Raw genomic sequence first — 23,845 nt, 5'->3', positions numbered from 1 at the left:
GTCTGGATTTCTTACCTTGGGCTGCTTGAAGGCGTCCTCATCAGAAGCCACGGAAGCCATAGAAAATAACTGGAAGCGTCTAGATGTGGAAGGCAGCTCCGCTTTGTAGAGCCTGGAACTACCTAGAATTAAAGCCTGCCGCTGTTTAATTCTTGTATTTACCTTGGCCTGTTTAAACGCGTCCATGTCAGAAGCGACGGGGAAGGCGACATTGAGCCGTGAGTTCTTGGCGAGCCACTCGCCGGTGCCGGTGCCGAAGCCGCGCAGCGCCGGGTTGAACTCGCGCAGGATGCTCCAGTGGACCGCAGCCTTCAGAGGCTGGATGACTTAAGACAGTGACGCTTGCTATAGTCTCGCTTTCTTACCTTGGCCTGCTTATCAGAAGCCTCATAGTGCCTCGAGTTTTAGCGAGCCACAGAAAATAACCGGTAGCGTCTAGATGTGGAAGGTCTAGAATAGTGTTGTGCCACTTCTTTGTAGAGTGGTAGAGTTTGGAATTACCTAGAATTTGAGTCTGATGCTTCTGTTTACTGCTGGATGACTTAAGACAGTGACGCTTGCTATAGGCTGGCTTTCTTACCTTGGCTTGTTTGAAGGTGTCCAGATATAAGAAGCCACATTGCGCCTCGAATTTTATCCAGCTACAGAAAGTAATCGGTAGCGGCTAGATAAGGAAGATCGAGAAGGGTGTTGTGGCTCCCCTTTGTAAGACTGTAGTCTGGCTTTCTTACGTTGGCCTGCTTATCAGAAGCCACATTGCGCCTCAAGTTTTAGCGAGCCACAGGAAGTAATCGGTAGCGGATAGATGTGGAAGGCCGAGAAGAGTGTTGCGGCACTTCTTTGTTGAGCCTGATGCTTCTATTTACCTTGGCCTGCTTGAAGGCGTCCATGTCGGAAGCGACGGGGAAGGCGACATTGAGCCGTGAGTTCTTGGCGAGCCACTCGCCGGTGCCGGTGCTGAAGCCGCGCAGCGCCGGGTTGAACTCACGCAGGATGTTGGGCAGGGTGAGGACCTCACGCCAGGTCGCGTCGCCGCCTGGTGAGGAATGATAGGGGTAACATTTGTTATAGTATGAGCAAATCTGCACTAATATTATAGGCTGTTTTTAAATTTAAATTTCTTTATTCTTTAATTTCTTTAAATTTCTTAATATCGTGCAGATTTGATCACGCACGCGGGATCGCCCAGCACGCGTAATACAAGTGTTATTTTCATACAACTATTTATTGTTATGCTGTGTGGAATACGCACGCGGGACGCGGGTAAATGACTCCGTATGCTTGATTAAATCAGCACGATATAATACCCGTAAAGAGGACATACTTGTATATTTTGTGTACCATTGTTATTCTTTCTCGTAAAAACTACTGAAAAGATTATCATCAAACTTGTTATGCTTCCTGCATTCTGAAACTCTGGATTGGCACATAAGCTAAGTACTTTTTAATCTGGAGGTTTTCAGTAAAACTTTTTTAAGTCGAAGCGAAGCACACGGCACAGCTTGAAACCATGGAAGTTAAAATTCATAAGATTACAGTATTGTAGAGTTTACTATTATATTTCGAACCAAGTTGTGTGTCAGTGTAGGTACCTTGTATCACATTTTGTATTTCAAGGTACAAAAAGTAGTAGGACAAAATAGTGATACCACGGTTATAAAAACGTATAAAAAGTTATAAAAACGTATCTCTGTGCACTTGTGCAGCTTTTAGAATAATCTGCAAGTTCTCAAGCAAATAAAACTCAGTACTTACTGTTGTAGAGATAGGAAACGTTACTCTGTTATATCATAGTAACACATATTGTCAGGTTGTAAGGTAATACTTTTGTTTTCGTAAAGTAATAACAGTTTTTAAGTGACAATTACTTTTGATGATGGGAATGCGTACAGGAAACTGGAAGTGATGTGAAAAATGCTCGTTAAAATAAGGTTGACCCACTGGGCCCTACGTAAAATTATATTTAAAGTTTGGATCGTCTCCAATTACAAATGAATACACTCAAGTTATGATTTGGAAAATGACTGAAATCCGGCTCGAAGGACCATTTTATGTGCGGGTTGTAAGTCCGTACATAACTAATGATAATTTTATAAATGATAAAGTCACTGATAAATGATATATTAAAGTTTATTCAAGTTCCACAATGATACTTAATTACGTTAAAACTATGATAATGATGAATGCACCCGTTGCCGCCCGGCAATACGTTCCGCGATGCACTGAGTCGGCCGCGTGTGCGCGACTCGCAAGAGATACGAATTGCTGAGGTAAGTGTTCGGTTGACCCGAACATGTAGGTATTTTACTTTTGCCGCTCTTTTATTGTTTGGTTTAACTATACAGTATACATACGTATTTCTCCTACTTGGAATATTTTCTATGTCAACAGTTTTGTTTTATCTGAATTAAATTATGTCATTCATTATGTATTTTCGGTCTGTTCTGCACATCTTGATGAAGTTTATTTGCGTAGTTGTTACGTGCCTGTCTATAAGAGGCTCCAGAGTCTCCGTAACCGCTCTTGAACCCAGATGACATCTCTCAGAGTTCACAACGCTGGGTAATTGCTTTACATTTTAATAACCAGTACACAACTTTCATATTTAAATGTTAGCTATTTTGAAATCGCTTGACTGTATTTCGCTATAGCAGATTTGATGTTTTTCCTCGTTTTACGGTTTGCTATCACAAGAATAAGACAAATGACATGCTTACGCAATAAATAAAAGTGGGCCTCGTCTTATAAGTCCGTTTGCGTACAAATTTGCAATACCTACTTAATTTAATTTAGGAAATAATCAAAAGAGACCGATAGTAATGCACAGAATACGAAATAAGTACTTACTCTGATGCTATTCAATGACCTATGTAAGTCTGAAAGAGAATATAAACGATCACTTAATCTCATTTGAATGGTGGCTTAATGTGGCAAACATCTTTGGGAAGAGACTACTAATAGTAATACGTACTAGGTACTTAGGCGTTATATAGGTTTTGAACATGACTCTTACCTGCACAGAAGGAGACTCCCCGGTATTCAATGACAGCTCCCAGCGCAAACTCCTCCAGCGCACCATTCCCTGAAAAACAGATGAAATATAATTAGTTTATTGCATAACAAAATTCAGTACTATAATAGGGAGGAGGATCCCGTAAAATGGCAATAGGCCCACCCCCTATTACATTGGGACTAACATAACACTCTGGCGAAAAGTGGGTGCAGCAATGCACCTCTACCTCCTACCCCGCAAGGGTAGACTCACGCCTTGTACATTAGTACAAGGCGTGAGTGCGTGTTTTTTTATATATTTTTTTAATAGGGAGGACTTTTATAAATAAACTTGTCTGAATCTCACTCTATTCTACGTATAGGTAAGCGCTATGTATAATCTTGAGTGACAATATAATCTGTTCGTATGTCCCTGACTTTTTAACCATAAAAATCCCACGGGAAAACCGTTTATCGCAGGAAGTTTGCAGAAGGATTGTTTGGAAATCAAGGTTCTACCTTTTTTGGCATAAGATTTTTTTGCCTAATCTCGTATTGCATAGTAACGTTTGGTCAAAGTCTCGTTACGCCGAAAATCGTATGGCATAAATCTCGTTTAGTAAAAAGTTATTTCGCATAACATTGTTTAGCCTAATAATGGTATGGCCAAATCTTGAATAGCCTAATAATGCTATGGCATAGGTTTATACAAAGTAATAATATTCGTTTGGCTTTAACTTTGACGGAGCGTCTCCCTACATAGCGCAAACTGGTGCCTTGTATTGTTTCCGCTGTTGGAAAACGCTCCGCTCCGCTTCGCTGCGCTCCGCTTTGGTTTTGATGAACATGTGCACCTAACACGCTCCTCCTCGCTTTGCTCGTCGTCGCACCTATTTTTAGGTTTCGATCTCATGGGGTTTGTAATAATTATATTGGTCGTTATAATTATATTGGACCATCAATTTGTGTTTCTAAATTGTGGTTCTAAGTTTGGTTAGGACATAAAAGGCTGATCACCTGATGTCCGAAACAGTGAAACGATCCATGCTGTCGGATGGGCATGTAAAGCAGTCGGTCCTGCGCCTAGCTCTCTCCAGTCGTGTCGGTCAATCCGTCCCATTGGGCTATGAGAGTGATGGAACAGAGAGTGCTCCTGTGTACTGCGCACACACTTGGGCACTATAATCTACTCCTGCGTAGATGGCTGATCTCAAATGAGATTGGCCGCCGTAGTCGAAATTCGGCTAGGAGGACATTATTATTTATTGGTCGTTAACTTTCGATTTTTTTATCATACAATATCGTGATTTTCGGGATGTAGGAGAAAAATAGCACAATTTGTACATTTACTACATACTTAATATATTATTTATTAAGATAAAATTAGGAGAAACAAGATTATACATAGGTATAGACGAACATAAATTTGAGCAAACGAAACTTAGGTGTTTAAAGATTGTGCCTAAAGAGTTTTAGACGAAACGAGCCTTATGCCACATAAGTCTTGGCAAAGTGATGGTTCGGCCAAAAAAGTTTAGACCATACGAGTTATGCGAAATGTGTTTTGGTCAATAAAGATTATGCCAGATGAGCGGAACCCGGAAATCAAAGAGCACATTGCTAATGTTTCGATGATGATGCCCTCTTTGTTGTCCGACAATAGCGACTGTCACTCTCTGTTATGTGCTCTGATGTGGCTGGCGAATCCATTTTCCTTCTTCAACATCCTCAGTAGCAGCACACTCACCGGCGACCAGCGAGTCCCCTATAGCCGCCACCACGTCGATGTCTCCGGGCCGCAGCCGGTGCACGGACGCCGGGCGCTGCGGGCTGCGCGCGCCCGCCACGGGGCAGAAGAAGGGCGTGGACGCGGGGATGGCGCGCTGGCGACGCACGTGCGACTTGCGGGTCGGGTAGCGGAGCGACCACTGTGGAGGGAATGGTTTGGTTGTAGTAGGTTCGAGAGGGTTTGACTGTAGGAGAGATGAAAGCTGGCCGAAATGGTCAAGTAGATAGGTCCATGTGACAGCCTCATATAAAAAAAAGTTTATACCCTAGTAGGCAATAATACATTATTTGTAATATAAAGTACCTCTACCAAAAGTTGACAAATAAATCACCCAGAAAATGTAACGAAACCGAGCACTCTACGGTTTATGTAGAATATAGATATAACAAAGCAGACTACAAAAACCTACTATTGTCTTCAAGCACTACATTCAGACCAACACATACTCACGTCATACCTAATGATCTGAAACCTTCATTGTTTCGTTCGTTAAAGTGTAATTAAATAACCGAGGTATCTGGGGAAATATGGAATATTGAGACAAAAACTGCTCTAATTAAAAGTACTCAACTTGATGAAAATAATTGGCTGCCCATCTAGTCATTTAGACTGTATAATGTTATTTCATAAGCTTTGTCTATAACTGTACAGTGAGTAGGTATACAGGTAGGGTTATCAGTTGCTTTGTATTCATAATAACTGATCAAAGAAAGCGTTCGAGAGATCCGTCTTTTAGATAAGCTTCGAGATAAGGAAACAGTCATTATGTTTGATGTAAGATGTCGAGTTGGTATCAGTCCTTGATATGGCAACTCCAACTAGCCCTTTTCATGTTTAGGTACTTAGCTAATACTTACATTCATTTACTTACTTATGATAAAAGCGTGAATCACAGTCACAAGGCAATTGTGAGCCATGAACAAAAGTCTAGAAATTATAATGCGAGTTGAATATAAGTACCACCTAAACTCTACTGAGAATGAACTCAATGAAATTGGTATTCCTATAGCCGCTAAAGGCATTGAAAGTTCTTACTTAAGTAGTACCTACACAATACAAGTACCTAACGCCGTTGCTAACGAACACCAAAGCACAGAATACCAAAGGGACGGACAATATTATGCTGTCAGAAACGTTATTGTTTCGGATCTATGTTATTTCCTACATGAGGCCACAGGGCCCGAGGCAGCACGACGCGACCTGCAGTTGATCCTGACGCCATCTTCATCTAATCAGTGTCTGTGCTGACACCACACTGTCAGATAATCTTGGTAATCTACTCTCCATAAGCAGTTGGTGTCTATTAAAATATCTGAAAATATCTTCTTCAAGACTAACCTAATGGTTTTGTTATTTAGGTTGGTAAGGTACTATGCAAGATAGAATATAATGTTTAACCTGATCTTTACCGTAACGTATGAACGTATATTATTTTATCTGATACATTATTTTGATAGCTTCAATTACAATTCATCCAGAACTCATAACTTTATTACCTAAATCTAATTAAATCTCGTCAGTTTGGATCATAAATATACATTAGGTAAAATACGTAGTACGTACGACACTATTATCATAGAATAACAAGTAGTGTGCTAGTCTCGTTATTTTATGCTATTATCTAGCCATCTCGTTCACGCAGCAGACATACAAACATACATTAAGATGCACGTAACACCAAACGCATAACCTCACACTTTGTGACGCAGTGCAGGCACCGTCAATAGCAAATCATCGGTGTAACTTAACCGCTTGTTCGTAATTTAAAGGCTTTGTTACTTTGTATACGTATGTATATAATTGAGTTATATAATTACAAGCTAAAGTTTTATTATCTATTGATGATGTTTATAAGTGGGTAGTAAAACGCTTTATTGTCCATTCACTATTTAACATGCCTCGGATATTAAGAGCTAGCCTTTGACCGCTCAAGCTCTGTTGGGTTCTAACCATAACAGAAATAATTCATGAATGCTCGGGAAATTAAGCATAGAGATGGTAAATGAGAATTGTAAGTTACTTATTACTTTGAATCTTTCTCAGTTCTTGATTTTCATAATTTGTAAGTTGAAGATCAAAATACTTAAGTAGGTTTATGTATTGGTTTTCTTTTCGGTGACAAATACAACAGTAAAAATTATTTTGTATGTAACTACTTTTCAGAAATAAGTCCTAAAAGTAAGAAATAGTTAATTAGACTAGGGTCAGACGCCAGACGAGGTTAGACAAGGCAAAAGAGCTAGACTATGTTTATCACCGTGTTGAAAATTATATGGTGTTATAGTAACGGACTGCCGGATTCGCCGAACGTATAATAAAAGGAATAGTTTTCATGACACTCAAAGACGCTCCTTTTGTCGTCTTTCCTCCTCACTTTGTGGTAAGGAAAGTACTAAAAGGATCAGTTTTCATGTCACTCAAAGACGCTCTTTTTGTCGCCTTTCCTTCCCACTTTATGGTTAGGAAATTACCGCCATCATTGCTGGTATAGCTACCATCTGCTTCCACATCTCTACACTTGGATATATCATCATCATCGCGAATAGCAATTTTCAACTACTCCTCGACCAGCCCATGTACTGTACGCATATGTTAACTCAATTATGTAAGTAGGCCGTCCAGCAAATTCCTTGCCAATTCGTCGTGAAGACGGCGCGCATACAAAGCGCACGCGCTCAGCGACTCACAAGCATTTGCGCATTTCGACAAACATGTTCAAGCTGCGTGCAGGGGGTCACTGTCGATGTTTCGAAGCGTTGCGGCGCCAACCACGCCTCTATCTCATTGTACACTCACGGGCAATGAAAAAGTTCCACTCACAAAATTCCGACATCAAACAACCCCATTTTTTTCAAACATTTCATTTAAAATTTGAACAAAATATTATCGCTTTTAGTTGGTGATATCCCGATGCTCTGTTTAATGTACTTTAAATGTTGCAGTAGGAGTCATAAAGCTAGCCTTTTCCGTTTAGGAGTAATTTGGTGCTTTTACTAACATAACACTCTGGCGAAAAGTGGGTGCAGCAATGCACCTCTGCCTATCCTGCAAGGGAGTACATTAGTACAAGGCGTGAGTGCGTGTTATTTTGTTTTTTTTGGTGCTTTTCTCAGTGGAACCTTTTCATTGCCCGTGAGTGTATTAAATGTACCGATTGCGTGACAGCTCTCGAACGTTCGTTTATTGTAAAGCTAAAGTAACCCCTGAAGTGCGCGGGCGCAGCTTGCATGCTGATCGTCATGAGACGCCAGCATTTGATGCAAGGCGCTAGCTTGGGTGTTTTTAATTAGATACAACTGGTTTAATATTCACGGGGCGTTTTAGATGTCTCGTTAAAAGATAAATTGATGACCGTACTGTGTCGTGTACACATAGATAGGCGCTATAAGTGTTACTCTGCTTTCAGTAGAGATCTACTTATACTTAGTAATTGACTGTGAAAATCTCTTTTGTGGCCATAAGTACCTGTTGAAATTGAAATAAGAACTATCCAAATTTATATTTGCGCTGATAAAATCAAAATTTCAATTTAATAATTTATAAAATCCCTATTGATATTTCCTATAAATCTCATATTTAAAAACAATAAATTTAACATGTACTTACTAGCTTACTCATAGGTATTGCTTCATAATAATTAATACCTTAGTATTGGCTAACTATTATTTTCACACGAGATTAAAAAAAGTCAAAGCAATTAGATACAATGTAGGTACACTTTATTTCCATACTAACTGCCTGTGATGTCGTTAAAAGTTTACGAGTTTACAATTAATCACCATACGAACAACTGTTTATCTAGGCAGGTACAGAAGGTTTACTCTAGCTTTACAAAAAAACAATGGACCGAGAGCTGTCATGAAACAAAATACTGTCGTGGTTAGCGGAGTAACACTCCAAAACTTAGTTTTTCGTAAGGTGGTGTGACCCCCAGGTATTATGTTCTTGCTATATGGTTGTAGCACGTAACAACTACGGGGCCTATTGTGCTTGCGAAATCACTAGAAATGAGCTTTCATGACATCGTGTGCTCTTTGTTTATGAGCTTTGAACCCTGTGCATAAAAAAACTTATGCTTTTTTATGTTTACTATGCAATGGCAACTATTTTACTACTAGTATAATACACACACAGACACACACACGCACTCACGCCTTGTACTAATGTACTCCCTTGCGGGGTAGGCAGAGCTGCATTGCTGCACCCACTTTTCGCCAGTGTGTTATGTTAGTCCCAATGTAATAGGGGGCGGGCCTATTGCCATTTTACGGGCACATCCAAGACCCGAGAACAAATATCTGTGTTTAAACAAATATCTGCCCCAGCCGGGAATCGAACCCGGGACCATCGGCTCAGTAGTCAGGGTCACTAACCACTACGCCATTCGGTCGTCTACTACTACTAGTATAATACTAGTATAAGTAAGGTACTAGTATAATATAACTAATTATAATAAAATTGAGCTTGCTATCGAATTAGGTTACTCTGTAATGATACGAGTAGTATAAGTTTTATAAAATAAATAAGTAAATAAATAAATATTTGTAACTCAAAACAATATAGAAGGAATCTGTTTATCACTGAATGAGGTGATTTATGTATCTATGTAGGAACCAACTTTAAAATCAGTAAAAAAAATATGTATTTATGAAGTGCTGGTTTTTTTTTTCCTATACCATCTGCAGGTAACAAGAGTTTTCGTTATGACACACACATTTATTTATCTTTGAAATTTAATATGATAGGTAATATAATAATATGTGGGGACATCTCACACACACACACACAGGTACCTTATAACTTTATGTTATGCATGCATTATTTATTATATATTTAGTGCTTAATATTAGCTTAATAGTAACCAAGTAGTACTGACCTATCCGTCAAGGAAATTTCGGGTAAAAAGCTTATTTTTCTCATGAAAGTAATAATAGTACTGTTACTTAATGCTTTTTGATAAAGTCACAGGGTTATAAACTTTCTCAGAAATATTTCTTAACTGTGTCTCCACAGAAGCCGCAGAGCACTATTGTTTGTAATATTATTCTAGATTCTAGTGCTTGAGGACGCTGACGCTATTGTGATTTACTTTATTTCTTTGACTAAGTAGTAGTACATATATAAAGTTAGTTGTATAAAGGTGAATTCTATTTTAACAATGTAGGTATAAACTTTCAATGAGCGATCAGGTACATACCTACATATTATTATTATGTACCTACTTACTTAGATCGGAAATCAGTAATCAAATAACGTTTCACATTCTCCGTGCACAAACATCTATTACGGCACAGTTCTCGTGTGACCTTATTATTTCGCCTCAAACACAACCAATATTGATTCAGTCGGTGCTTTCGCACATCGCGCCTCGAGTTTGACATTTGTACGCTAACTTGAGCGCGTATTTGTACAAATAAATGATATAATTACTTAAGTATTTGCACAAAAAACTTTTAAAAACTTCGATAGTCGGCAGTTTTGCAACCGACTGGGACGGGTTGTCTAGAAAAGAATTCTAGTGCCATCATCTGTTTATACAATTTCTCTGGTTTTTACTTCAATAATTTGAGCACATTCCACGTTCCAGTTTATTGATAGACATAGAGGTCCCTAGATAACAAGACATGTTTCTTGATGTTCAATAAGAAAACTTTCAGCAATAGCCAGTAAGTACATTTGTATATTGGTCGACGAACCAAAACTTCAAAACGTCCTTATATCGGAAAAATCACGACTCTCACTTCTCAATGTGTCTCACTCCGAAGGTACAGACATTTCATCATCACACAACAGTAAATAAATCGATTCAATTTCCGCCAACCTGCAAGGCGAGTAAACTCGTACCTAAAACCTAGTTAAGCTCATAACATATACGGAGTCAGGGAAATGATTCATGTCGACCAGCATTCCTTACTAAAGTCCGGTTTCTGAGGGGCATTACATCACTTCATATTTTACACATCGCCTTCTTCATTACAACCAATAGTATATAACCCTTTAGCAAAAGAGCAATGGACTTCAAATATGTGAAAAACTCATTGGTACCGAGCAGGGTATTGCGTCAGTAGGGCCTGGTCACAGATCCAACATAGTCTGTGTTTATGATACCAGATTGATACGCGTAAAGTGATCTCAAGTGGTTAATGTTCGTGTTCTGTATGATCGCCTTTTCGACCTTATTTTTCAGATAACCACCTATGAGTATTACTTAAACAATGTTGTATAAGGCCATTTGTCATTCCGTCTCGTAAACGCAACATTGGTTGAAGCAGTAAAGATAAGGATTCGTCGGTGTCGAAATATAGATGGTAGATGCGCAAATCCTTATGGAAATTTCCCCGACACTTATGACGACAAGTTTGCAAATATCCACTCACGCTTATGACCTACAATCGCCGAATTTCATTAACAGCCTGCAACTCTTGAATGCTCTGAACAACCACCGCCAGTACTTATGAAACAAAATGCATAAAAAAACATGCGTGAGTTGGATTTCTTTTGTATTTTAATCCTTGTTTCCTTTCTAAATGTTCTTAGACAAAAAAGCTTTGTTTCTACTTAGACAAAACGAGCTTTCCATCCGCTTAATGGTGAGATAAGTTTCGTACGAAAGAGTCGTGTATTGGTGATTTATGATCGATGGTGTGTGGCCAGAGACAGGGTTCCGCTCATCTCGCATAATCTTTATTGACCAAAACTCATTTCGCATAACTCGTATGGTCTAAACTTTTTTGGCCGAACCATCACTTTGCCAAGACTTATGTGGCATAAGGCTCGTTTCGTCTAAAACTCTTTAGGCACAATCTTTAAACACCTAAGTTTCGTTTGCTCAAATTTATGTTCGTCTATACCTATGTATAATCTTGTTTCTCCTAATGTTATCTTAATAAATAATATATTAAGTATGTAGTAAATGTACAAATTGTGGTATTTTTCTCCTACATCCCGAAAATCACGATATTGTATGATCAAAAAAACGAAAGTTAACGACCAATATAATTATTACAAACCCCATGAGATCGAAACCTAAAAATAGGTGCGACGACGAGCAAAGCGAGGAGGAGCGTGTTAGGTGCACATGATCATCAAAACCAAAGCGGAGCGCAGCGAAGCGGAGCGGAGCGTTTTCCAAACAGCGGAAACAATACAAGGCACCAGTTTGCGCTATGTAGGGAGACGCTCCGTCAAAGTTAAAGCCAAACGAATATTATTACTTTGTATAAACCTATGCCATAGCATTATTAGGCTATTCAAGATTTGGCCATACCATTATTAGGCTAAACAATGTTATGCGAAATAACTTTTTACTAAACGAGATTTATGCCATACGATTTTCGGCGTAACGAGACTTTGACCAAACGTTACTATGCAATACGAGATTAGGCAAAAAAAACTTATGCCAAAAAAGGTAGAACCCCCGAGACAATATGTCTCTAGGCTTCTCGTTAAAGAAGGTACTTATGTTCCTTGTCGCTAGGCGTGGGCCGCGTGAGGCGTCACTCTGTCCATCTGTCAGCAGTTAAATTGAGCTAATGTAATGAATGAATGATTGATAAATGACCGCTACAACTACAACTGGCTACTCACGCGTCGCCATAGCGATAACATGGCGAGTGCTGTAATGTATCTGAGTTCATTATCTGTCATTTAACTTTACATCTTATTAGGGTCACAGTATGTACCTTCTTTGTAATTAGAAAGTTGTGTTCAATATATTTGAAAAACCTTTTGTCTATGGGTTGGTCTGATGAGGTGATTCGTAAAACCAAACATTTATGTGCCACAATCTTATCTGTTCCGGTGGTCAAAATGTGTACTAACGAGACGTCATTGTCAATCGTCATTTCATACTCTGTGCGTTATTTGAGTTGTCAATTTCTGCGAAGAGGCTGACGCTACGTTATTTAATTTGTTTTGTGATTTTCTGGGTGTAATAATGCCAAAACCGCTGAAAAGTGATGCAAGAAAAGTAATACTAGATATATTGGCTTTTATGCAGGAAGAATAACGTATTCATGCGCCTTTAATTCCGTTAGAAAAATTGGAAGAACGAGTTGCAGCGGCTACAGGTTAGTGTTGCCAAATATGACGAATAATTTTACCCATATACTCACATGTAATTTTATTAATATTTTCCCAAGAGACCCGTACCCCAGCAGTGGGGACGGGATGGGTCGTGATGAAAGTATATAATCTTTATTTTGGTTTGATTACAGGTGTGACTGAACCTTCGTACCTATACCTTAGGCAGTATACCAAGAAGAATTTCTCGCACCTGCAGCGATTTTAGACGAAATAATGATGATTAATGACATCTTCTTCTTCCACTACGAGTATCAAGGGTTGGCTAGAAGAAATGGATTTTTGGCAATTAGTCTTTGTACATTGTCTGAATTTCTTTTAATTTTATGCTCTTGTTTCTTGTTACTAAAGAAAATGAAAAAAATAAAGTGTTCATAAATAAATAAATAATAATTAAGTACAATAGTTTCCTATCTCGTTATTCCCACGACCCACGGATATTACCTATATCATTGTAAAATCTAGATTTAATGTCTTATATCAGAACATAATCAGAACTAATTTTGTTTCTGTTCGCCGTGGACAATTTTTTTATACAACAAATGTCGTTTGATATATTATATCCTCTTTCATTTACTATCGACCCTATATTTTGATTTATTTATACTTATGAATGTACCTAATTATAAAAATAGGTAATAGCAGAAATGAGTTGTCGTTTAAACCAGAAATAGGCAAAATTTAATCGATGGCATCACTGGATTCAATGACAGCGACGTGGCCACCGGAACAGATAAGATTGTGGCACTATACCTCATTTGTACCTATTGTCATCCTTTGTCAGCTTATTGGCGACATAAGGGACTGAGAAACAGTCTGTTTATTTAGCACCCCACCCATATTCACCTCTTTAATCGGTTAACTACTGAACCATGTAACAATAAAGTCATGCTATTTTGATTTAGCGATTACAATAATTATATCCACAATACTACATATTATTAAAGTTAAAGGACCTATTTAACTCTAGACATCATTCATTTCCAATTCGAAAAAGATGTTACTGGGGCCAGCCCATTCGTTCATAGATTGAAAGTACAGTCACGGACATATCACGCGCTATACTATGAACATTATACTGCTCTTAATTCGTACTCCCAGAATAACAGATACAGATAATAAGTGTTACGTGTGATGTGTTCTCGATGGTCTCAGCTTAAAAATGCCACAATGGTGGGAAGGTTGCGCCACGCAGTCTGCGCGAGTGTACCCGAGTGTCGAGTGGAAGTGGGTCAGCGGACCGGTCCCGGCGGTCCACGCCCGAACTCACTTGATAAAGATCACGACCCATCGGACCCGAGCTTTGGGCCTGAGAGATAGTTTTATGATTGCGAAGGAAAGTGGGTTTAAAATGTTTAGAAAATTGAAATGAGATAGCCATGTGAGTGGCTAAGAGATTTTTGTTTAACGTCGGAAAAACGAACGGATTTTAGTTTAATTAAGAAAGAGACAATGATCGGTCATACAGGGACTAAATGGTGATAACTGGCTACAAACGGGTGCTACGGCGGCGCGCGCGCAACTTTATTTAAATGAATCGTTGTTGCAACGTTTCACGAAGGATTAACGAGTAGAACGTGGCTGGACTCTGTGACGTCACGACGACGTAACAATTGCATCTGTACGCAACTAATACCGAAGGATTTATGGCGATAACGCCACTTGTTCTAACTTGTGCTTATCACTGTTATGTAGCGGGTGGCAATCCTAATTTGCATGCCTTTGGGTCAAACCTGTAAACTACCTACATTGTTATGAATGTAGTTTATACGTAGTACCTATTGGGGAACTATGGGTTCCATACTGTGTCTCTTTTTGAAACATCATAATTTTGCATATTTATGAAATGGAAATAATACTTAATGAGTGAATACCTTCTGAAGATTACGAGCAAACGGTAAAATACCATAAGCCATCGCACAAAGTACGTCCTCGTGAGCTAGCGATTTGGTGTTTTCCTCAAAGTAACAAACAAAACCCAGGAAGGCAGACTATCGGTTGGTAGCAGACCCATGAGACACTCGGTTTAAAAGCTTATGTTATAGAGATATTATGTATTTACTACGAGTAGCTTAATTCCGAGCGTATTCTCTACATATTTTGAAGCGTTCTCTTGAATAGAAGTATAATATGTGTAATTTGTTTATTTAAACTTTTAGAAGCATTAAGTGAAAGAAGTTTAGAAGCATATAATACGGGTAAGTAGGAAAAAAAGAACCTATTACAAGCCCTCATTTTTGATTATTTATCATATAGAAAACTAAATGTGCATAATATACTTAGCGTTCTCTGTATATTTATTTATTTATTAAGAAAATTTACAGCGTAAACAAAAGTCTTATAATCTATTACATCGTTATTCAATTCAATTCAATTCATTTTATTGCAGATATAAAATCCATAAAAAAGAGTTAGTAACAATGTTAACTTACGCTAATGTTAGTACCTTATGCTAAACACAATAATGATAAATAATAAATAAAAAGTGTAAGTACACAGGTGTAAGCCTACTCACCGATCCTCCGTCCACCACGGCCGGACATGCAGACTGCACCAGTGGCGCAGGATCGGGGAGTCCCACCTGTCCACCAACGTACCTAGCAAACGTTATATAGTAAGGCCAATTACAAATTTTCCTTCATGAACAGCATAGTAACAAAGGTGCACACTGTGCAATTTTATTTTATTTCACATTTTAAATCTTAAATTTAAATATGAACATAACTAAAAAACTATACCTACATAATTCAACTATAACAATATACTGAACATTTTATTTAACGGCTACATAACGAACTATTAAAACGACAGTCGGTAGTGATTGATAGTGTGTTGACGATGTTTCGACATCTGCATGGGTACTTGAACCTTTTGTTCTGAGTTTGCATGTGACGGTATTCGAACCCGCGACCACTCACGCTAAGTGAAGATGCATGTATTGATGTATCACCATTAGGACAAACGGTAATTCCGGTACATGTATAACATTTAAGTAGAAGCAATAGGATTCACGTAACTTGATTCGACCTATTTTCAAGATTTTACCATGAATGAATGTCTACAGTGCTACAGGGCAAAAATTGTTAAGATTAACCCCCTGAGTCATCTCTTTTCGGCTTACTTCCTCATACACTTTTTGCAACTTCTCCCGTACCTAAATATTTTAATCAGGTCACGGAATCGGAACATAATATGTATGATAGTGTGCACTTCAATCCATTACGTTACGTGTCGCTGCGATAGTAGAATTGAGTTCTGCATTATTTATAGCCCTGCTTTGATATGAAAAATCTGGTATGAAAATAGAATGTTTGAACAAGTGTTAATGATTTATTTTATTTAATTTCATATTTATTTAAAAGTTTACTAACCATAAAAATAACTTTAAGTATATTCAGCTAATTTATTTGATGTGTCTAATAAGTGATTATCCTAAGGAACCCAATAAACAGGTATAATGCGCAGACACAATGTATTACTTCAGAGTAGATATCCAGTTCTGTTATACTCTACATTTTACGTTGCAAGTGGCACATCTATAGTGGTTTTACCTGATTGTTTGCAATTTAAGACTATTCACCTAGAATACAATAAATATGACCTAGAATGAAATAAATACTTATCGTTTTTTGTTGGATAAAATGATTCACACTAAACTTCCAAAACCTGAATCAAATATCCGTATAACAAACAAATACAAATACACATATCTTTATTGATAGCCAAAACATTGAAACAGTGTTATATTATCCCTAACCCCTACACTAGGGTTCCCTGTGTCGAAGGGATTAGTCTCTTTTATAGTTTAATAGTTTAGCTTAATAGCTGGTTTTGGCATTTTATATCTATCCAATAAATAAACCTATAATATTATAATATTAAAAATAAACCTGAACCAAACCCTAAAACCACCCTTCAAAAGCTAGGTACAACATCCAGTCATTAATAATCTTGTAAAGTAGAATTTATAATCAGTGATTTCAACTTTATATTGAGTGCGGTCTGCGGGGGCTGCGGGCGTCGTAGCTCCATACAAAAGACATCAACGCGCGAGCTGAACTTTCATTGGCCAGCTGTTTGATTCGTTACTGGTATAGAAATATAGAATAGATACGCTTAATAAAGCGGGGTTAATGTATATTTTTGTGGTCCTAAGTAGTTATAAGTTATTTTATCTCAGAATCATCCGAGAAACCCGTACTTATTGAAATCTAGTACCCACAAAGTTTGAGGATGTGCAAAGCACTTAGTGCAATTGCGTTTTTTTATTGATATCTGAAATGTGCAACTATTTTTGTTGATACACTATTGATTTATTGATTAAGCTAGACCTTCTGAATCATCTGTTTCGCAGCACCCTGTATAAGTATTAATACCTATTTAAGCATGCCCGTAGCGCCGACTCGAATTGCCAATTAGTTCCCGACAAAGCTGGAGACATAACACGGGCCGCGGAACACTCGGGTTGTAATAGACTTAGCCATGGTTTGCATAAGGTATGGTTACGCAGATTTAATTTACCCTAATGAGTTTATGTTGACTGCGGTTAGTTTTGTTTTAACGGTTTTTGTTCAATGTTTGTCAACAAGGAAGTTGGATGTGCAAAAAGGAAGGATAAAGCGAAAATCATTTTCTATTTGTTGAATTATCGTTATAGGTCGGTCTTAATTATTTTTATAAATATTTGTTTGACCTAAAATTATTTATAACCATATTAAAGCACCTACTTAGTTATTAAAATAAACTTAAATATAAATAGTTTTTAGCAAAGTCCATGAAATTAAAGTAGGGAGATATAATAATCATAAACGAGTTTTTTTCAATCATTCCGAAGATAAGATGGTCACTTGGTCAAACAAGTTCGATTCTCACTGTTCAATAATTATGTTGACCTGTTGACCGCATCCGTACATATATATTGCTATGTACAGTCAACAAAAGAGATACGAAGAATAGACATCACTAGAATTGGTATGTATGTGTCGATTATTATTATTTACTCGTCTATCTTTCATCTGTGATTGATTGATCAAACTGTTAGCGTTGGGTGGTAACTGCCAGTTCTTGAACTTGTTCTTGAACTTAGTAGTTCTAAAGTTAGCTGCGATTACACTTTTGTGCTTTATCAAACTAACCCCCTGTCAATCTTTGAAAGAATGAATAGAGGGTATGTTAGTTTGACAAGGTACAAAAGTGCATTTGCTGCCAATTTCACGACTACAAGTTTTTAGAACCGAACTGTACACTTATCTTTTTAGTTGAGTGTACACACAGGTCACACACTACGAGCTACGGTCAGACGCACAGTGCAGACATTCGTTACATCGCCTCACGTGCAGACAATTTGTTTTATTGATCAGTCGCGAGCGTAACCGCTCAATGTAGTGTTTGCACGCTGTGTTAGGGGTCTGCAGTAGTTATGTATGGTTATAATTTTATGTGATGATTGTTTTGGTTGTATAGGCATAATATTAATACATGTAGGTTATATGTAGAACCCATCATGCAATAATATTAAAGACTAGCTGGGGTTTGAGAGCTTTATTTCGCGGTAAAATTATAATATACTAGCTGTTCTTGCGAGCTTCGCTTTGCCTTAAAAAGTTTTACCGTGGGAATCCCAGGATAAAAAGTAGCCTATGTTCTTTCTCAGGGTCTAGAACTCTAGACCATGTGTGTACCAAATTTCATTTAAATCCGTTCAGTAGTTTTGGCGTGAAAGACACAGTTATTTTCGCAATTATAATATTAGTAAGGATTATTATGTAATCGATAATACATTCATATTTAACTAAGTATAACAAAATGTATACCTATAGAACCTCTTGCTCTTAACCCACAACACTCTTCACTAAAACATGACATAGAGTTCATCTCATCTGGCGATGGCCTTTTAGAATGTTATGTTACGTGATGGTGCTATGACTAATTGCAATAACATTGTTAGCCATGAGGTCTATAGGTCTGTTTATGACTATGACAGATACATCCGAACTAATATTGTACCTATTTATGGTAGAAACGGAACGGTATGTTAATTTTTTATTAGTTTTTATCCCACATGGTCTGAACGTAAGTTACAAATGCTCGAAGAGTTGAAAATAGTTCGTGTGATTTGAGACATTCCAGACAATTTTATAATAACAAAAAAAAATATGATGTACGTATATACAAAGTGTGATTGATGAAATAATAACCTTTATGTAAAGTAGTTCACTTAAAGGAAGCCACTAAGTATTTACCAAGGTAAGGTTTAGACTTTTAACCACTTTAATTCTTGCTTCATATAATATTATGAAAGATTCTTAACAAACTGTATTTTAAAATATATATTTAAAAAGGAAGATAGATAGTGCGCATCTCATGATTTGTATCTTTAGCATATGCTGAGCTGCTGGTTTTCTGACACTGGACTTTATGTTACTCTCTAACTCTCTATGTTATGTATTGACAATACAAAATTTTCAAGAAAACAAATGAGTTACAGCAATATATTCAGATTCGGCATCCAATCCGAACCGGTTCTATAAAAAAATACCTATTTTTGTATAGTGATGGTGCGAGAGTGCTCTCGTATAGTGGAGTACATGTTCTGTGATGCCAGCCGGGGGCCATACTAGTAGAGGCTTTTCTCATGTCCGTGGCGGTACCGGGTGACATTGGGCGTTGCATTTCACTCGCCAGTTCCTTCACTTGATGCTAATCGCCGAATTTCGTAATTTCTATACTTAAGATGTTATGTAAATTAGGGCTACTATATTACTGCACAGCTTATACGGATGAAAGACAAACGCAGCAGGAATTTTAAGTTTTTTTTAAAGTCGTAGGTACTTTTATTTTTGGCATAACTGATTTAAGTATATTTGGCATAACATAGGTTAATTTTATAGATTTCATATTAGTAATTAAAAGAATACGTTATCACTTATTAAACAATAAGTACTTACCTAAATATGATACGAAAGCTATATAAACATACAATATATGGCAATCTATGAAAAGTTCATTGATCTCACAGATACTTCAAGGATTGCACCAACTCTTCATAATTCGCATGTTACGCATTAATTAGTGGAATAGTCCTAATATTAATTTATCAATTTGCATTTATTTTGTAACGGTTGTCTGAATAATGAAATCTTATAACAAGGCTCTAAGATTGACCTAAAAAGGCTGTACCCATATTAATTCATATGATGTCTTTCAAAAGCATTAAGTACCTACGTATACTACCTAAATAAATAAATCTATATTGAACATAATATTTTTGTGTTAGGTTTTGTATGTATTCTTCCAACGCGTATAAAAAAAATACCGAATATTCTCGAACAAAAGAATTCAACGTGCATCCGAACTTTTTTTTAACGATTCCCTAACTTTGTATTTACCTTTTGTTTTACTATAAAAACTCCCGTAACTTGCCCTACTGATAGTAAAAGCTCTTGAAAACTTTCCCTAACATATTTTACCTATCACATAATATTTAGAATGCCCGGTTGTGCAAATCCCATATGAATTGGATTAAGCTAAAGTAAAAGTAGTGGGACCTGTCTGTGGCTAGGGCCGGTGGCCAGTGACGTCGATTCCTAGATCAATTAAACAAACATTCCACCCGTCCACCATTTTGTTGGAACAAGTAATGGGTTAAGTGAATAAATACTTACAATATATTTGAAAAACAAAATGCTGATTTCAGTTATGTTCGCAAACAATATAATGTACTCGTAATCTATGACTAGGTATTCTAGCTATGCCGATTAAATCCATCCATTAAAATCCGACAGGCAATATGTTTAAGATACTACGAAAAAGAGAACATGAATTTAAAAACTTTATTTTGATAAGTATAGGTATATAATTAGTATAATTTTAAGATTAAATAATAATACTCAATATACGAGGCCTTCCATGTTGTTTAAAAAAGGTTAGAAGTCCCATGAATTGTAAGTTAATCAGACCAATCGATCCCAGATTCTCTCTCACCTCGCCTTAAGTTATCGAAATTACTACAGAACCTGTCTGATGCCACGGACTTGTGGTGTAACCACGTCCTTATAGCGAACTCATAATTTAGGCGCGGTACCCTACTTCGACTTCAATATACGGATCTGTCTAAGAATTTGATAGGCATTAGGTATCTTGGAAAGAATTAGTCAATGACATCCAATATAATTATAGGTATTAACTTTCATTAAGTACTTTTTAATTAATTTTGAACACACACAAGCTATGGTACTTACCTATTTTAATGCGTTATTAATTTATTTAACTTTACTGTTTTAGTATCTTTATCAGCCAAAAAATATGTGTGTGTATTCGTGTATTTTGATATTTTTTCACGATATGTAAACGTGTGATACATAGGTGTGCATTGAAGTTGCACCGTGGCATGGGCCGCGGAATAACAGGTAAAACCAGAAGGATTGTTGGGTAAACGATTGGTAGCGTCGGTAAATAAGGGTTACACATTATGTATTCCTAAAGGAAAGTAACAAGTGATCAATAGGTAATTTTATACCTAAGTAACTAGGTATTTCTAAGGGCTTTCGGTATTATATCTCACTTGCCAGTGTCTTCTTGATGATCAGGTAAGATGATGAATGAAGATGGGTCTTCCTGTCTATTGTATACATTTTCTCTATAAGTTTTCAGATAATTTCAGTTTGCCACTGCTATTAACTCATGTTAAAGTGAACAAAGTTGATGCGGCTGTGTTATGACTGTTACAAATAATTGTGAGGAAGTGAAACTATGTTTTAATAATTACGAATGCGAAGTAAGCATTCTAGTAAAGTAGTTATTGTTCGGAATTACTGGGTCAAACGCATGATTAATACACAATGTAATGTAATGTAGGTGACGTACTCAAATAATGTAATCAAGTAAACGTATTGTGATTAATTAGATCTTAATGATAATTACGATACGCTCAATTTCTTTCTAGGTCAAATGGAAAAATGTTTATGGATGCGTTAAAAACTAAAAGACGTTAATTAATTATGAACAATAAATAATAAAATTACCTAATAAATGTTAGTGCTACGATCATCATACCAATCATAAAATAAACGTAACGGTAATAACGGATATTGAATTACTGAAATAATTGCTACATTAAACTATATTTATACGTCATTATTATTATAGTCATTGTTTTATGTTCGCAACAGTTATAAACTTATCTATTTTACTACTAAGTAATTTGTATTACTAAGTATTTGCCTAATTCCTACCAGATTCGGCAATTAACTGTCTTTTAATTTCTTGAAAAGTTTAGTCATTGGACATATTTTATTATATTTTACATTTGAAGCAGACAATTCATCTTTTCATGTTACTTACCCCGAATCCTCCGGCGGTGCTATTGGCGGCGAGCGCCTCGTTCACCAACAACAGCCCCAGGAGCCACCACATCCTGCCACCATCACACCTCACAGCACTGACGCCCTCCGCACGAGGTTTCAGCAAACGACATACGAGAGCATTATCCTGGCTGTAACGGCGCAACCTTTGCCTATGCGTGACACTCACAAAAAAATATCTCTGCAAGCACTATGCCAAATACTTTTTTTGGGGTGGGTTTTACTGGCTGGTGAGACGAATGTTTTTTTTTCGCCAGCGCCGGCGCGCGTGTGGCGGGATTGTGCCGGGCCGCGCGGCGCGGGCGCCTCCACTCTTGCACAACGTGTGAGCCCTGGCCTTGCCTCCGCCGCCGCCGCCGCCGCCGCCGCCGCCGGTGGATGAAAGGGCAGGACGAGGAGTGGAGGGCGCGGAGCTTGTGATGACATAGATAGCACAGGTGGAGTACATTCTTAAAAATGACGAGTACGTAAATTTCACAAAACATTTATGTTTCATATAAATATGTTTTAAAATAATGAACTGGTCAAAAGCTGCACCAAGTCATATCCAGATATTTATGTTCGTTAAACTTGCTATAAAATCATAAACTTTTTACAGTCTAAAGTATGTCATGATCTCATAAATAATAGAAACACAAACTTTCAATTAAAAAACCTAATTAGGGTCACTTAAAGTAGCTACTAAAGTAGCTATCAAAAGTTATGGTGGGTAAACTTATACACATTTCTTGTTCTCAGCCACAACATCCACCGTCCCACACAGCGAACCCGCAATGGACACACAATTTCCAGTCTGTTATTGTAACAAAACTTATTACGCCTATTACGGCTTAGTTAAGGTTAATTAAAGATGTTGAGTCATATTAGAGATTTATGCGTCCGCTCTAGCACCAATCGCTGAGTTCCTTATAAAAGTTATGGTTATTATAAATCATCTTAGTTTCCCGCCTACTTTGTACCGATGGTGTCTTGTTCGGCATCTTTTAACTTACTTCAAAGCAAAGTTCAGGAGCACTATTTTAGGTATGTATTACACATACCTAAATAATGCATGTACTATGTTGTAGTACTTAGACACATAAACTGTTAAATGCAGATGCAGTTCGATGCAATGGCACACACTTTTTTCCATAACTTGGAAGATCGGTACCTACTGGTAGCACATTCACCACACTGAGCTTTTTGGTATACCTATGGGCCGTGAGAATTCCAAGAGCTTTACAATACCAACATTACCGACAAACATTAAACTAAGCCCAGTTCAAGCGTAGAACAAAGCTGCAATGGGTGTCAGTTTTACATAGGTACCCGTATGAAATCAATATATCGACAGAACATACTCGACAATCCTTCTTTGAAGAACTCTCAGAAAAGTACCGAAAATGTGACCGATATCGTGAGTATCGTGACCGGATCATACGTTGGCTTTACCTTAGCAGTCGGCGGCGGGCGGCGAGTGATGAAAGCGGGTCGTGAGCGATGTTTGTTCTTCTCACGTGTAGACGTGTTTACGCGTTACGTCAGCCGAAGGAAGGAGATGACAGGGCCGGTAGCTCTTGATGAAATATTGGGCCCGGGTGATTGGTGTGGAGCCACCGTGGATGCCGTGTGAAAGTGATGG

The 23,845-nt window shown here is 37.6% G+C and overlaps 1 protein-coding gene across 1 annotated transcript in view; it reads right to left on the bottom strand.

Moving 5' to 3' along the window:
• Window positions 1-22,556, bottom strand: part of LOC105383091 (phospholipase B1, membrane-associated) — a 29,236-nt gene extending 6,680 nt beyond the window's left edge. The window contains exons 1-4 of the mRNA XM_048623273.1: window positions 22,205-22,556; window positions 4,739-4,919; window positions 3,014-3,082; window positions 867-1,036 (exon numbers count right to left, since the gene is read on the bottom strand). Of these exons, the coding sequence (XP_048479230.1) occupies window positions 867-1,036; window positions 3,014-3,082; window positions 4,739-4,919; window positions 22,205-22,276 (492 nt within the window). The 5' untranslated portion in view covers window positions 22,277-22,556. The remainder of the gene's footprint in view (window positions 1-866; window positions 1,037-3,013; window positions 3,083-4,738; window positions 4,920-22,204) is intronic.
• Window positions 22,557-23,845: the final 1,289 nt, after the last annotated feature.

This window comes from Plutella xylostella, chromosome 9 (genome assembly GCF_932276165.1).
Source record: "Plutella xylostella chromosome 9, ilPluXylo3.1, whole genome shotgun sequence".
Taxonomy (NCBI): domain Eukaryota; kingdom Metazoa; phylum Arthropoda; class Insecta; order Lepidoptera; family Plutellidae; genus Plutella; species Plutella xylostella.
The sequence above is the reverse complement of the archived record's forward strand: the minus strand, read 5'-3'. Positions and strand labels throughout refer to the sequence as shown.